The 16,160-nt window shown below is 41.2% G+C and overlaps 1 protein-coding gene across 2 annotated transcripts in view; it reads left to right on the forward strand.

The window, feature by feature from the left end:
• PABIR2 (PABIR family member 2) overlaps window positions 1–16,160 on the forward strand; it is a 214,588-nt gene that overhangs the window by 174,595 nt on the left and 23,833 nt on the right. For both annotated transcript variants that reach the window (XM_077889116.1, XM_077889114.1), the window contains one exon: window positions 9,563–9,634. In XM_077889116.1, coding sequence (XP_077745242.1) covers window positions 9,563–9,634 — 72 coding nt within the window. The remainder of the gene's footprint in view (window positions 1–9,562; window positions 9,635–16,160) is intronic.

A 16,160-nucleotide genomic window follows, 5' to 3' on the forward strand; every position in this document is an offset into this window, starting at 1 on the left:
TCCCTGCTCAGCAGGGAGGCTGCTTCTCTCTCTCTCTCTCTCCCTCTGCCTTCTCTCTCTCTCTCTCTCTCTCTCTCAGATAAATACATAAAATCTTTTCAAGAATAATAATAATTTACATATGAGATTTAGTGAGCAGTAATAATAATAGTCAACATGTATCAAGGTCTTGCATGTTACTAAACAATTTAAAGACAGTACCCTGTTTAATATTCACAATAGTCTCTTGAGATATATTTTGCTATTTTCCCCCATTTCACAGATAAGGAAAATGATGCTTTCAGAGGAGTTAACTAAAGCATACAATATCCCCCCAAAAAAACAAGAAAGAAAGAAACTCCCCTAAGTTATGTGCAGGTGAGCACCCTGCCTCCCAGGCAGGCTTTGGGGGTGCAGCGTGATAAAACACCTCCATGGTCCTCCTCCTCAGCCTCTGCCTGGAGTTCTACTTGATGTAGCAGATCTTGGGAAGCTTTTCAGGTGGAAAAAACACCTCTCTCAGCCTGCACAGATTGGTCATGGACCTGGTCCAGCAGTGAACTGATTTTGTTGACATTTCAGCAGGAAAGGTACAGAGAGAGAGGGTGCGGTGGGCGGGGTGGGGGGGGACGGGACTCAAGATTCAGTTCCCTGGGTTGTCCTGATAATTTATTTCCTCCATTTGAACATTTTCCTTTAGGAAAGAAAACCCAATGACGTGAAGTAGTTCTTTGCTCTGGTTCAGGATGCCCCATGCAGGGTGATGAATGTGGAGATGCCTCTGAGCGATCACGTTAGCTAGGACTCTGAAGCACTACTTCTACCTGCTATGTGTCTGAGTGGCCCAAGCCTGGTTCAATCCCCTTATACCCTAGACTGGGCCCCCTCATCTATGGGGGATGGCCATGCACTTGATGGAGGTCACCGACAGAGGCTGGATTCAGCACTGGCTCAGCTGAGGGAAGGTTGCATACATTCGCGCTTGCTAGAAGAGGATCTTGTTTTCACATTTAAGGGAATATAAAAATGACTTTGTTGTGTTCAAATTGCCTTGCTGGATGAATAGAGCCCTGTGGCTTCGGGGCTTAGAAAGGATTGGGCAGAGATGACATATTTCCTTATGTACGTTTCCATATGGCTGTATTTCCATCCAGGTGCTAAGTCCGTAGCTTTTATCTCAGGAGTCCTGTGAAGTTGTTTGGGGTCCCCAGGCTAAAACTAAGATCCTGATATCATTGAAACTCTTTTGGACAAAAGCTAAGGGTAGGGAAATCCTGGTTAGTTGCCGTAAGCAGTTTGTAACGTATAGGAGATGAAACCTTTGGTTATTGTTTAGGACAAACTACAGTTAACTCTTGAACAACCTGTTCACCCCCTATACAGTCAAAAATTGGTGTATAACTTTTGACTTCCCCAAAATTTAACTACTAAGAGCCTGCTATTGACCAGAAGCCTTACCGATGACAAAAAGTCTATCAACAGACATTTTGTACACTGTATGTATTATATACTGTATTCTTATAACAAGGTATGCTCAGAGAAAAGAAGATGTTATTAAGAAAATCATAAGGAAAATACAGTTCCTGGACTGTACTGTATTTATCGAAAAAAAATCTGGGGATCCCTGGGTGGCGCAGCGGTTTAGCGCCTGCCTTTGGCCCAGGGCGCGATCCTGGAGACCCGGGATCGAATCCCACGTCGGGCTCCCGGTGCATGGAGCCTGCTTCTCCCTCTGCCTGTGTCTCTGCCTCTCTCTCTCTCTCTGTGACTATCATAAATAAATAAAAATTTAAAAAAAATCTGCCCGTAAGTGGACCTGTGCAGTTCAAACCCATGCTGTTCAAGGCTCAGCTGTATTCCCATTTTAATGATGACAGCAGCTCCTATATATTGAGAACTTCCTATGTGCTTAGAACCATGCTAACCTCCTTATGTACATAATCTCACATAAGCTTCACAAATCCCCAAAATCAAGGTGCTGGTGTTATCCTCCAGGTAACGGAAGAGGAAAGTGATAGAGAGGTTAAGAGATTTGACCAAGGCCAGGTGGCTAGCAAGTGGAGAGCTGGGATTTAAACCCATCATGTTCATGACCATGAAAAAAACCTTTCCTCCAGGAAACTGCTCAAAATTCATCTCCCTGCAAATTTCAAGCGAAGACTCTAATGAAACTAAAATGTAGTTCAAGAAGCAAAAGTAGGGGCACATGGGTGGCTCAGGAGGTTAAGTGTCTGCTTTCAGCTCAGGTCATGATCTCGGGGGTCCTGGGATTGATCCCGGCGTTGCATTGGGCTCCCTGCTCAGTGGGGAGCCTGTTTCTCCCTCCGCCTCTGCCCCTCTCATGCTCTCCTTCACTTTCTCTCAAATGATAAAATCTTTAAGAAGTGAAAGTGGCTTTGTGAGGAGGACGATTTATAAACTTGTGTATGTGGGAGGCGGGAATAATATCTGCAGGCTAGTTTGCTAGGGGAGCAATTATATCTCAAATGGGGAGAGAACAAGGAAGCTAAGGGGATGACGTGGAGTCTGACAGCCAGTGCCTTCAGTGGAGCTTGAGCCCCGAGGGGGAGAGGGCCAAGGCCAGAGGCTTGTAGGCCTGGGAATCTGTAGCACCAGGGAGAATGCTTCTGAGCCTGGCTGTTGCAGAGCTGGGCAGGGGGACACTCAGCTCTTCGTGCTGACCTTCGCTGCTCTTGTGATTGGTGTCTTTTGTTCATATTTTTCTGCTTATTGTTGGCATCTAAGAAGGTTTTTGATTTTGTGTGTTCACTGTGTCTCTAACAACCATACTGAAATCTTGTTAATTCTTTTTTTTAAAAGATTTCATTCACTTATCCATGAGAAACACACACACAGAGAGAGAGAGAGAGAGAGAGAGAGAGAGGCAGAGACACAGGCAGAGGGAGAAGCAGGCTCCATGCAGGGAGCCTGATGCGGGACTCGATCCAGGCCCCGGGATCACACCCTCGGCCGAAGACAGACACCCAACCACTGAGCCACCCAGGCATCCCAAATCTTGTTAATTCTGATATAAAATTAGAATTCACTCACATCTCTTGGGTTGTGTAGGTATGCAAACATATCATTAATGTGTATACACACACACACACATATCTTCTCCATTTTACAAATTAAAGAAACTGAGGTTCAGAGAGGGTTAGTAACTCCCTCTAGGTCACACAGCTAGTAAGTGACAGTGCACAGGTTAAACAATAGACCAGCCTTGAACCCTGAATTACTATACAATAATCTCTCTCTTATACCTATATTATTTTGTAAGGCAGGATGATGCTATACATATTCTTTGTAATCTCCTTCTTTCACTTAACAATACATTGCAACAACTTACCTATATGCCTAAATATTATTCAATAGCATTTTAATGGATGCATAAATACCTTTATCATAAGGGTAATAATTAACGTTTATTGAGTGCTTACAATGTGTCAGGCATCTGAACATGGACTATTTCATGTCAATAGTGTTTACATGACTCCAGAATTACTGGTAGTTGTGATCACATCGGTTCAAAAGCTCCAGCCTGCTACTCTCCTACTTGGTGGCACCTTCACCTGTCACCCCTAACCAGCTCTGGGGCTGTGGGATCTGCATGGATTGCTATGTCATGTAATGCAAAACATCCACATCAATAAGACATGGGAAAAAAGCAAGTAGCAGACATCTAGGCTGGGCAGAGGGCAGGCAAGGGTTGAAAGAGCAACCCTTGATGTTGGCAGGGCTCCCTGGGAGGGGGGAACCTAACATTACTAGTATAAATAAGGGACCGAGAGAAACTATTCTTCTCTAGATTCTTGGAAGCTTTGAGCTGATACTACAACCCAAGGAAAGCTGTGTCAGAGAAGAGATTTTAGGGGCTGTGGGAGCAGGTACCATGGGTGGGTTGGAGGGAGAAGGTGTCATGAAGACATCAACATCCATATCTTGCCCAAGATGATCCTTTCCACTGATGCACAGTGACTGCTTAATGCATCCCAGCTGCTCTTTACTGAATTATGCCCGCCACCCCCCCAATTCCCATGTAGAAGCCCCAATCCTTCAGTGTGATGGTCCTTGGAGATGGGGCCTTTGTGAGGTAATTAGGTTGAGATGAGGTCATGCGGATGGGGCCCTCATGATGAGATTAGTGCCCTCATGAGAAGAGATGCCAGAGACCTTGCTCTCCTTCTCTCCCCACTGGCTTTATGCTTCAGCTAATTCCCTATATTCTGAAAATATGAGAGAAAAATGGTTTGTGCTCCTCAGATGGCTCTCAGGATAGCGTTAGAAAAATATATTTTATTCATTCTTTTAAAGAACTCCACAAATAATTATTGAGTGCCTATTAAGCACCAGGAACACTTCTTGACAGTGACCAAGGCAGAAACTATGCTTTACTTTCAGATAGCAGGAGAAACCTGGGTACAATTCAGTGGCATGAACTCACTCAGTGACATGCAGCCCTCACCACTGTCTAGTTCCAGAACATTTTCATCACCTCTAAAGGAATTCTTCTACACATTAAATAGTCACTCTTCATTCTTCATTACCCCCAGCTGGATGTATCACTAATTTATTTCTGTCTCTGTGGATTTGCATATTCTGGAGATTTCATACAGCTGGAATTGTATAGTATGTGTCCTTTGTGTATGGCTTCTCTCACTTAACACTGTGTTTTCAAGGTTCATCCTGTTGTAGCATGGGTTACTACTTTGTCCCTTTATGGATGAACTGTATTCCATGGTATGGATAGACCACACTTTGCTTATCTATTCATCAGTTGATGACATTGGGTTGTTTCCACCTTTTGGCTATTGTGAATGGTGCTGCTGTGAACATTGATGGACAAGTTTCTTTTTTTAAGATTTTATTATTTATTTATTTGAGGGAGAATGAGAGAGTGTGCATAGAGGGAGATGGAGAGGGAGAAGCAGACTCCTCACTGTGCAGGGAGCCCTACATGGGGCTCAGTCCCAGGGATAATGACCTGAACTGAAGGCAGACTTTTAACCAATGGAGCCACCCAGGCACCTCTGATAGACAACTTTTTGTTTGGACACAGAACTCAGTTCCCTGGGATATATACCTAGGAGTAGAGTCGTGGGTCATATGACATTCTTTGGGGAATCAGAGAATGGCACCACTTTTATTACTGAAGAGAAAAACCCAAGAACCAAAATAATCAGTTGAAGCTATATTTTTAAGCATTATAGGTAGTCTGACCGGATTAGCGATAAAATGGATCCTCCATTTTAGAATCAAAGTGAGTTGTTATTCAGTGCACACCCATCTCTACAGTTAGAAAAACTATGCAAACACCATTTTCTGCTGGCCCACTGAAGCATGAGCACAAACCTCTCCTTGGGACTGAAGCAGGACTGTTTGTCATAGCCCCCAGTAATCACTGAGACTGGCGATCCCCTCATCCATTTGTGAATACCTTGAGGATAAAGGCTTATTTGAGTCATCTGTGTTATCCCAGCACGTGGCACAGTCAACATTTGTTGGTGGAAGGAAGATAGGAATGCCCCCAGCCCCTTGGGGGAGGTGATCTGGGCCACAGTCTCTTTCTTCCCATGTCTCTGCAGCGTATCAAGGCACACCAAACCCTCACACCAGCCTCCTTCCCATCAGCCCCCACTTGGGGTGGTACCGCCACTGTCAGTGAGCAAGCCAGCGTTATAGCACTTTTCACATAAACAAATTGGCAAATCTCAGAAACTGATGTTTGTCAGACCCAGGTATTCTGGTTGTTGTTTTGAACAATCTGATCATCCTTTCCTTGGACAGTCTCCTAGGGTCTGGTCATTTGCCTTTCTCCACTGTAAAATAGGAATCCTGTTACTGGTTTCCAATCACCTCACAGTCTGGTGGGGAGTCTCAAAGCAGATCTGGAAGCTGGATGTCTGACCATCTCTGGGCTTGTGTAGTTCTCCCCAAGTGGGCAGTGACTGGGCATGATCCCCTGGGGAGCCTGTCACTGCTGTTGACATGGAGAATACTGGTGTGGGAACAAATGCTGTCTTTGTCACAAGCTCGGCTATGGGGGGCCTCTCCTTCCCTGAGCTGGCAGCTGAGGCTAAGCACTTGAGATCCCTGGGCCAGCTGTTGTGAAGTAAATGCCAGGCAGTAGGTAAGGCAGGATTCAGAGCTGGGCAGGCGGCCAGGCTAGAGCGGGAGCACAGATGGGGGGGGGGTGGGGCACAAAAGTTGGCAAACAAGTATTTGCCAAGGGGGGAGTTAAAAATACAATTTTGCTTCTTGAGGAGACAAAGCACCAACAGGGGGGCTGCCTAAAAATGCCTGTTTTCACTCACTATCAGCTAAAGAAGATTCTTATACCAGGAAGGCACTGTGAGCAGTGCTTCCCCGAGGAGGCTTCCCCGGGAGCCCAGAGAGATAGCCACACCCTTTGAAGTTTGCTGGGAGCTCACAAAGGACAGTGTTGTTTGCACCAAGGAAGAATGATAGCCCCACATAATGGTATCCTTATTCTCTAAACGTCAGACCTTATGTGATGAGGGGCGAGTGAGCCTGCAGGCCCAGGCCAAGGGGGAGGGGGCGAGTTCGGCAAATCACACAGGCCTTCAGCTTGCTTGCGAGTCAGCATGGAAGGTCTTCCTAGGAAGATGGTGCAGTCTAAGTCAGGGGTCTGTTTCAACTCTCTTCCCAGGGGGACAGTAAAACCATACCAAGATACTTGTTCATTTGGTGATGGCTGATAAAAATTTCCAAATGGACGTTATCTTCCATAGCACTTGATAGATTTCAGCTAAACATGGCATGAGCTTAAAGCTCATAGAGATAAAAGACAGATGAGAAAAAAAAAGGTTCAACCCATTGTTTTTATTGATTGATTGATTGATTGATTGATTGATTTTTTTAAAACATTTAATTTATTTATTCATGAGAGAAACACACAGAGAGAGGCAGAGACATTAGCAGAGGGAGAAGCAGGCTCCCTGGGAGGAGACGGATGTGGGACTCAATCCCAGGAACCTAGGGTCACAACTTGAGCCAAAGGCAGACTCAACCACTGAGCCACCCAGGCATCCCTAAACCCATTGTTTTAAAATCAGAATGAGAATGGTTGTGTTTCCCAGGGCTGAGATTCCTGTCACACAAAAGGGAAAGTCAGTAGGCTGGCAGTCGCTGTCAAAGGCAGCTTGTCCACCAGTTATTAGGAAATGGAGTCCCAAAATTGGGCTTTAATATAGCCATGACCAACTTTGGGATGTCTATGGCATTGCACCATGCGTGCGTATGTTGGGACCACTTCCAAAATTCTGACTCATTTCCTAGCCGATGAAACCATGTCAGGCATATGAGTTTCATTGCTGGTGTCATCCCAGGGAATTTTTGTCAGCCCTGGTTCCTGGGAATGATTCCATTAGACCTGGGAATAGCTGTGTGCTGCCATGGTAAAAGCCATGCAGAGCCCGAAGCTCCAGCCCTAGCTCTGTCGCCAATTAACTGTCATTCCAAGTGAGTCTTTTAACCAGTCTGTGTCTTGATTTCTTTAGTGGTTAGAAAGAGACTGTTTAATGAGACAGTTTCGTCCCTTCTGGCTGTAAACATAAAAATGTCTGTCTTTCCGTGTTGGATTTGACAAAGGATCATTGTGGATATGTAAAGTATCTACTTTGATAAATTTTTTTAGGTCTATAAGGGGTCTCAAAGTTCAGCTAGTCCAACAACCCCGTTGTGGTACAGATGTAGAAACTGAGAGCCAGAGAGGAGAAGGGAGTTGCTCAATTAGTGCAGTACCAGGGTTTAGAGATCAGGTTTCTCGATCCCCAGTCCAGTGCATTTTCCACTACATTTATTTTTAAATCAGAGCAATACATGAGCATGGTTCAAAAATACCAAATAATACAGGAGAGCTTGGAACAAAAAACAACAGTTCTCAGCCCCACCCCTAGTCCCACTCCTCAGAGGCAACCATTTTGAACAGATTCTATTTTCAATTCATCTGGTGGTTACTCTGATATCACTAAATAATATGCCTCTACTCCTGTTTATCCATTTGGGACCTTATCTATTGACTTTGTGCTATTAAAAAATGAGCTTACTTAACATTAACCCAATCTCCCCTCTTTCCTCCACCTCCCCAAGTTCCATAGTGTTATCTTTATGAGATTTTTTTCATTTACTTTTTAAAATAGCATACAGGGGTGCCTGGGTGGCTCAGGTGGTTAAGCATCCGACTCTTGGTTTTGCTCAGGTCATGATCTCAGAGTCAAGAGATCAAGCCTCCAGGTCAGGCTGCATGCTCAGCAGGGAGTCTGCTCGAGATTCTCCCTCTGTCCCTCCACCCCCCAATAAATGAATAAATCTTAAAAAAATAAAATATATACAGTAAAGTTTACTGTTTTTGGTATACAGTTCTACAAATTAAGAGAAATATAAAGTCATGTAACTACCACCACAATCAAGGTATAGAACAGTTTATTACCTACCTAAATTTTCTCATGCTGCCTTTTATAATCAATCCGTCTCTCTATCCTCAACCCCAGATAACCACTCGTCTGTTTTATGTTGTTGTATTTTGCTTTTTCCATAATGTTATAGAAATGGAACAATAGAATATGTGATCTTTTGAGACTGCATCTTTCACTCAGGATAATTATTTTGAGATTCATGTATCAGCAGTTCATTCTTTTGTAGTAATGAGTAGTATTCCATTGCATAAATGTACCATAATATATGCCTTCACCGGTTGAAGGACATGTAGGTTTTTTTTTTTTCCAGTTTAATGGTATTATTTTTAGTGATTACATTGGTTACCTTTTAAATTGTAATCATATTCTTAAACCTCTATTGCTTGAGCCATCATCTACTATTTATTAAGTAGATCTTCTTCAGCATAGTAAATGCTTTTTTTAAAATTTTTATTTATTTATGATAGTTACAGAGAGAGAGAGAGGCAGAGACACAGGCAGAGGGAGAAGCGGGCTCCATGCACCGGGAGCCCGACGTGGGATTCGATCCCGGGTCTCCAGGATCGTGCCCTGGGCCAAAGGCAGGCGCCAAACCGCTGCGCCACCCAGGGATCCCCATAGTAAATGCTTTTGATTGGATTTTAAACATGATACTTTCATTCATAGTCTCAGTTTTATTTTATTTTTTTAAGATTTTATTTATTCATTCATGAGAGACACAGAGAGAGAGGCAGGCAGAGATATAGGTAGAGGGAGAAGCAGGCTCCATACAGGGAGCCCGATGTGGGACTCGATCCTGGGACTGCGGGATCACGCCCTGAGCCAAAGGCAGATGCTTAACTGCTGAGCCACCCAGGCGTCCCCATAGTCTCAGTTTTAAATCAATTTCATTTGAGGATATAACTTTTCATGGGGGTGGGAAGAGTTGTTTAAATGCTACCTAGCAGCCTTATTCAGGGCTACTGTTATTCTAGATGATTCCTGTAGCATAGAGGGCCTTCTCTAGTACTAGACATATTTGTTGCTGGGAAGATATACATGTACTTTCTTTTCTGACCGTTGCTAACTAAGGCAGTAATTTTTGGGAAAAAGACTTTTCTTCATGTGGATTTCAGCTTTTGTCTGTCATGCTTTTTCTGTTCCAGCTGCCTTCACCAGCGAGCACAAAGCCACGTTTCAAAGGAGACTGACAAATTATCCCCAGCTGCCAGAAGGAGGTTAGCTTTCTGTATGTTCTGTGTCCCCCTTCTCTGATAACCAACAGGTTAACTTTCTAAAAAGAACTAACAAAAGCAGAAATTGTCTTTTGGCTCAAATGGGTTTTTTACTCTTTTAAAAGATGTGGATTTGTAATATTCCTCTCCATTCATACCCAAATTTATGCCAAGAAATATAGCATAAATGATCATAACTGAACCTTTGTTATTTGCAAGATTCATATTGATGCATTTTAAAAGTATTTACCAACGCTAAATTATTTTTGAAATTTGCTAGCATGGTATCTTTCCTCAAACAGTAGCCATTTAAGGATGGAATGATATCAGCCTTGGCCATAGAGATGTATATGTTATATTACACTTGTGTTTTTAACCAATTTTGTATGTACGTTATCTATCTAGCACTTAAAATACATGGCAGGAGTGAGTCTGATGCCTGAACAGTACCCTACACATAGTAGGTGGTCAGTAAATGCCTTTTGAATTAAAATGGTACAAAACAGTGTCAGGTATACATAATGGTGAAGTATTTGGGCAGGCATTCTCAAACACTACTGGGAATGAAGCAGGCATTCTCAAACACTACTGGGAATGCAAATTGGTACAACTCTCCCACGGGGCACTTAGACAACATGTGCTGAAGCCTTAACAATGTTCTTCTTCTTTCACCCAGTAATTCTCTTCCTAAGGACTTATCCTAAAAAAAATAATAGAGATGCCTGAAAAAATGTAAAATGAGGAAATTGATTGTAACATGTTTTAATATAGAGAAAAAGTGGAAACGACTTACAAGTTGTCCTTACTATGAAATCTTAACACAGTAACATTTATACTATGAAATGCTATGTAGTTATTTAAAATCATGTTTAAAGGTTTTTAGTAACATGAGGAAATTCTCAAAACCTAAATTAAGTCGGAGAAGGGAGGATACACAAATGAATGTACAGATGATCCCGTGTGTGTGTGTGTGTGTGTGTGTGTGTGTAGAAAAGACAAGACTGGAAGGAAGGAAATACATAGAAATATTAATACTTGGGGTGCCTGGGTGGCTCAGGTGGTTAAGCGACCAACTCTTCATTTCAGTTCATACCACCATGATCTCAGAGTCATGTTGGGCTCCATGCTGGATGTGGAGCCTGCTTAAAATTCTCTCTCCTTCTCCCCCTCCCCACACCCCATCCCCGTTCATGCTCTCTTGTCTAGGTTGTAGGATTATAAGTGATGTTCATTTTCTAGTTTCTGCAATTTCTAAATTCCTTACAATGAACTTATATTACTTTATAATCTGAAAATATATTTTTCATTTGAAAGAAATAAATACTATTTCTGATAGATGGAGGTCTTACATTCATAAAATCCTAGTAATAAGATATGGAACCATTTCTCAAACCAAAGTCAACTCTTCAGATACCACATGGAAAGTCACAGCACTGTTTAGTTTCAGAAAGACAAAATGAAGCCTAGAAGTCTTGTGTTTAAGCCTTCTGAGCCCCAGTTTGATATTGAAGGGCAAATATTGTTCATCCTCCTCTAGGCCTAGTTAGGTTTCATCCTTCTCTTCTCATCCCCACCCATTTTTAAACTGTACAGATCTGTGGAACAAATGTTGAGTAAACTGGAAATAAATAAAACCCACTGGCCTTAAGATACCACAAAGCCCTCCCTTCCTGTGTACTAATGGCTACCCGCCCATTGTACTCCCCAGAGTGGAGGGCTGGAGTCAGCCAAAATGGAGGCTTTGCTGAATCAAGCATGAACACTGCAAATGCTCAAAAGAGTGAAAAACTTATATCTGTAAAGATCGAGACACAACATGTACAACATTTTCTCTCCCCTACATTCTTATCTTCATATAATATAAACTGGTAAGCTCTGCTGAGAAAAAAAAAAACAAACAACTATGAAGTAAAAAAAAATCATAGAAGGCAATACAGTAAGGACTGTTGAAAGAAATCTCAGAATCCTAGAACCTTAGAGCCAGAAGGAAAACATTCCAACAAGTATAGGGCTCCTTCCAAATACCAGATACTATGCCAGGTGCTGATCAAATGTTATGTCATAAGAACCATCTAGCTGGGTGCCTGGGTGGCGTAGTTCGTTAAGTATCTGACTCTTGGTTTCAGCTCAGGTCATGACCTGGGGGTCCTGAGACTGAGCCCCATGTTGAGCCCACACTCAGCATGGAGTCTGCTTGGGTTTCTCTCTCCCTCTCCCTCTGTTCCTTTGCCCCATATTTGTGCACACTCTTTCTCTGAAATAAATAACTACATCTTTTTAAAAACCATCTATCAAGGCACCCCATTTTACCGATGAGGAAGTCAAAGCTCAGGGAGGGGTTGTGAATCCCCTTAAATTGCAGTTTGTTGGCTGCAAAGCTGGAGCTAGGTCCTACATCTCCTGGAGACTCAGAGGAAAAGATGGATTTTTTTCCTAGTATAATCTTCCCCTCAGCTCCAGAGAGTCCAAATATTTGCTGTGCAGTTGTGCCTGGATGTTTTGTTAACAGCTCAAGATAATCATTAGGTCCCAAATCAAACTCATATCCTTCCCCTTGTCTCCCAGCCACTGAGCATCTGAACTAAAGTCTAACTGGCTCTTTCACCTCCACCCCGTAAACAAGTCCTGTCAATTTTTCCTTCAAAAAATACTACTCAACCTATAAGACAACCCAACCTTTACCTCCATATGAAATCTCTTCTTGATACTTCAGTCCATGCTGCTGCCCTTCATTTGGGGGTGATTAGCATGTGGCCAGCAGAATTCCTTCATGTGACAAACATGTACTGAGAGTCTACTATATGCCAGGTTCTGAAGATGAAGAATTCATTTGTTTTATCTCCCCAACCAGACATTAAGAACTCTGGGAGTCTAGGGGATGAATTTTTCCATAGCCTTTTAAACACCTATTGCAGCTCTGGGCACATATTTGAAGATTTGTTTGTTCAAGATCAGAACAGATTTAAGGAATCTGTCACCAGCTCAGCAGCTGGAAAACTCTTGGGATGCCCTACTATATGGTTCTTCCTCAACATCTCACAAGCTACATGGATATGATCCACTCACTCAATAAAGACAGCATATTAAAATTTAGCTTTTAAATACCATACCTTAACAAATAAGTGATGAGATTGAACTAATATGAGATGTCAGATCTTAAAAGTCACTGGGGACTTCTGCCTCCAAGAAGATGGAATAGATATATTGTTCCCCATTCCTCTCAGTAAGTACAACTAGGAATCCTGGACATTATATATAAAACAAATATAAGACCAATAAAGATAGAGAGAAGAAGGCAGACTGGCTAAGGACCTCAGTAACCAAAGAATGACATGGTAGTAAGTTTTCTGAATTTTCTTTTTGCCTCACATATCCCAGACTGGCTGCTAGAGAAGCCGGCTATTCATAAAACACCCAACGGGAGCAGACAAAAATAAAGGCCTTCTCTCCCTGGCCAAAGGACCAGGAAATGGGCAACATAGCAAGATAGAAAACTATTACTGCTCTACACCACAGGAAAAACTGTGACCCCCCCCACCTCACCTCTGCCAGAAAAGGCCAAATGGGGAGCCTGACCTTCTACTCCAATCTAGCAGTAACCAGGCAGTATCCCCTCCTTTCCACTCCCAGAGCAGCATCAGAAAAAAAGCCAGCTAAAACAGAGGGTTTGAATAAGATCCAGAGTTTTCATTACATGATACCCAAAATGTACAATATTCATTTGGAAATCATTTATCAAACTGAGAATCAGGAAAGTCTCAAACTGACTGAAAAAACACTATCAATAGATACAAAACAAAGATGACAGGGATGTTGGAATTATCTAACAACGATTTTGAAGCAGCTGTCATAAAAATGCTTCAATCAGCAACTACAAACATGTTTGAAACTAATAAAAAGAAAAAATCTCAGCAAAGAAATATTAAGTCTCAGCAAACAAGAATATATAGAGGACAACAAAATGGAAATTTTAGAACTGAAAAACTCAGTGGACAGGCACAAAAGAACAGAGGAGACAAATGAAAAAATCAGAAAATTTGAAGATATAACAACAGAAATTACACAGAGAAAAAACAGACTGGAAAACAAATGAACAGAGCTTCAGGAACCTGTTGGACTTGAACAAAAGATATAGCACTCCCATCAATGGAGTTCTGAGAGAGGAGAAAGAGAATGAGGCTGAAAAGCATTTGAAGAAATAATGGCTGAAAATTTCCAAACTGGGAAAAGATATAAACCTACAAATTCAAAAAATTGAGAGAACCCCAAACAGGATGAATCCAATGCACATACAGCCATATCATAGTCAAACTTCTGAAAACTAAAGACAAAGAAAAGAATCTTGAAAGCAGACAGAGGAAAAAAGATATTACTTATAGGAAAATAATGTTTCACATAAGGAATTGACACATTTTTCAAGAACTAATCCTGCCAACCCAGAATCCTATACCATGTGAAAATATCCTTAAGGAATTAAAGGGAAATGAAGATATTCTCAGATGAAAATCTGTCACCATCATACCTACCCTAAACAAGCAACTAAATGTTGTACTTTAAACAGAAAAGAAATGATTCAAAAAAATCTTGGAACATCGGGAAGAAATAACACAATAAAAATATGAATAGGTTAAATAGACTTCCCTTCCCCTCTTGAGTCTTCAAAATTATGTTTGGTGGTTGAAGCAAAAATTATACCACTGTCTGATATAGTTTTAAATGTATGTAAAGGAAGTATTTACGACTATATTATAAACTGGGGAGGGCAAAGGGACATAAATGGAGTTAAGGTTTCCACACTTCCCTGAACTGATAAAATAATACCACCATTAGACTGTGACAAGCTCTGTATATACAATGTAATACATCAAGGAACTACTTAAATCTATACCAAGACATATACTCAAAGCCCTAACAGATAAATCCAGATGATATTCCAAAAAATATTCAAGTAACCCATAGGAATGCAGGAAAAAGAAAACAGAGAAGTGAAAAACAGAGAACAAAAAATAAAACGGCAAACATAGACCCTAATATATCAATATTAACATTAAATGTAAGTCATCTAAATACACCAATTAGAAGACAGAGATTAATATTAACATTAAATGTAAATCATCTAAATACACCAATTAGAAGACAAGAGAAACACCATCCAACAATATGTACTCTAAAAGAAACTCACTTCAAATATAATAATATAGGGAGATTGAGAGTAAAAGAATGGAAACATATATCATGCAGACATTAATCAAAAGAAAGCACGAGTGTCTTTATTAATATCAGATAGGCTTCATCATTGCCTATGATGGAGAAGGACATTATGATATGTGATTATGACATAATGATAAAATGGTCAGTCCATGAAAAAGATGGAGCAATCCTAAATGTGTATGTGCCACACAACAGAGCTGTTTTTGAAGCAAAATACATGAAGCAAAAACTAATAGAACTGAAAGGAGAAATAGATAAATCCACAGTTGTAGTCAGAGATTTCAACACCTGTCTCTCCACAATTGATAGAACAGTTAGAAAATCAACAAAGATATAAAAGAACTAAACAGCACCATCAACCAACAGAAGCTAATCAACAGTTTATAGAGCCTATCACCCCAAACCCGCAAAATACAATTCTTGTCAAGTACCCATGGAACTTGATAGACTGCATCCTGAGCTACAAAACAAATTTCAACATATTTAGAAGAATTAAAACCATGTACAGTGTGTCCTCTCATTATGGAATCAAATTAGGAATCAATAGCAGAATGATAACAGGAAAATATGCAAACACTTGGAAACTAAACAAGATACTTCTAAATAATCCATAGGTAAAAGGGGAAGTCTCAAGAGAAATAAAAAATACATTGAACTAAATTGAAAATAAAATACAACATTTCAAAATGTGTGGGACACAGCAAAAACCATTTAACAACACCAAATACATATGTTAAAAAAGAGGAAAGGTCTCAAATCAGTAATCCAAGTTCCCACCTCTAGAAAAAGAAGAGCAAAATAAACACAAAGGAAAGAGAAGGGGGTGCTTGACTGGCTCAGTCAGTAGAGCATGCAACTCTGGATTCTCAGAGTTGCAAGTTTGAGCCCCACGTTGGGTGTTAGGGATTACTTAAAAATAAAATCTTAAAAAAAAAGGAAACAGAAGGGAGGAAGTCATAAAGAGCAGAAATCAATGACATTGGGCAGCCCAGTGGCTCAGCGGTTTAGTGCCGACTTCAGCCCAGGGCCTGATCCTGGAGACCCGGGATCAAGTCCCATGTCGGGATCCCTGCATGGAGCCTGCTTCTCCCTCTGCCTGTGTCTCTGTGCATCTCTCTCTGTGTCTCTCATGAATAAATAAATAAATAAAATCTTAAAAAAAAAGAAATCAATGACGTTGAAAAGAGGAAACAAGAAAGAAAATAATGAAACAAAAAGTCATCCCTTTGTAAAAATCAGTAAAATTGACAGATTTCTTGCAAGATTGGCAAAGATAAAAGAGAGAAGAAACATATTACCAATATCAAGCCAAAACAGA

Source organism: Canis aureus, chromosome X (assembly GCF_053574225.1).
Source record: "Canis aureus isolate CA01 chromosome X, VMU_Caureus_v.1.0, whole genome shotgun sequence".
Classification (NCBI taxonomy): Eukaryota; Metazoa; Chordata; class Mammalia; order Carnivora; family Canidae; genus Canis; species Canis aureus.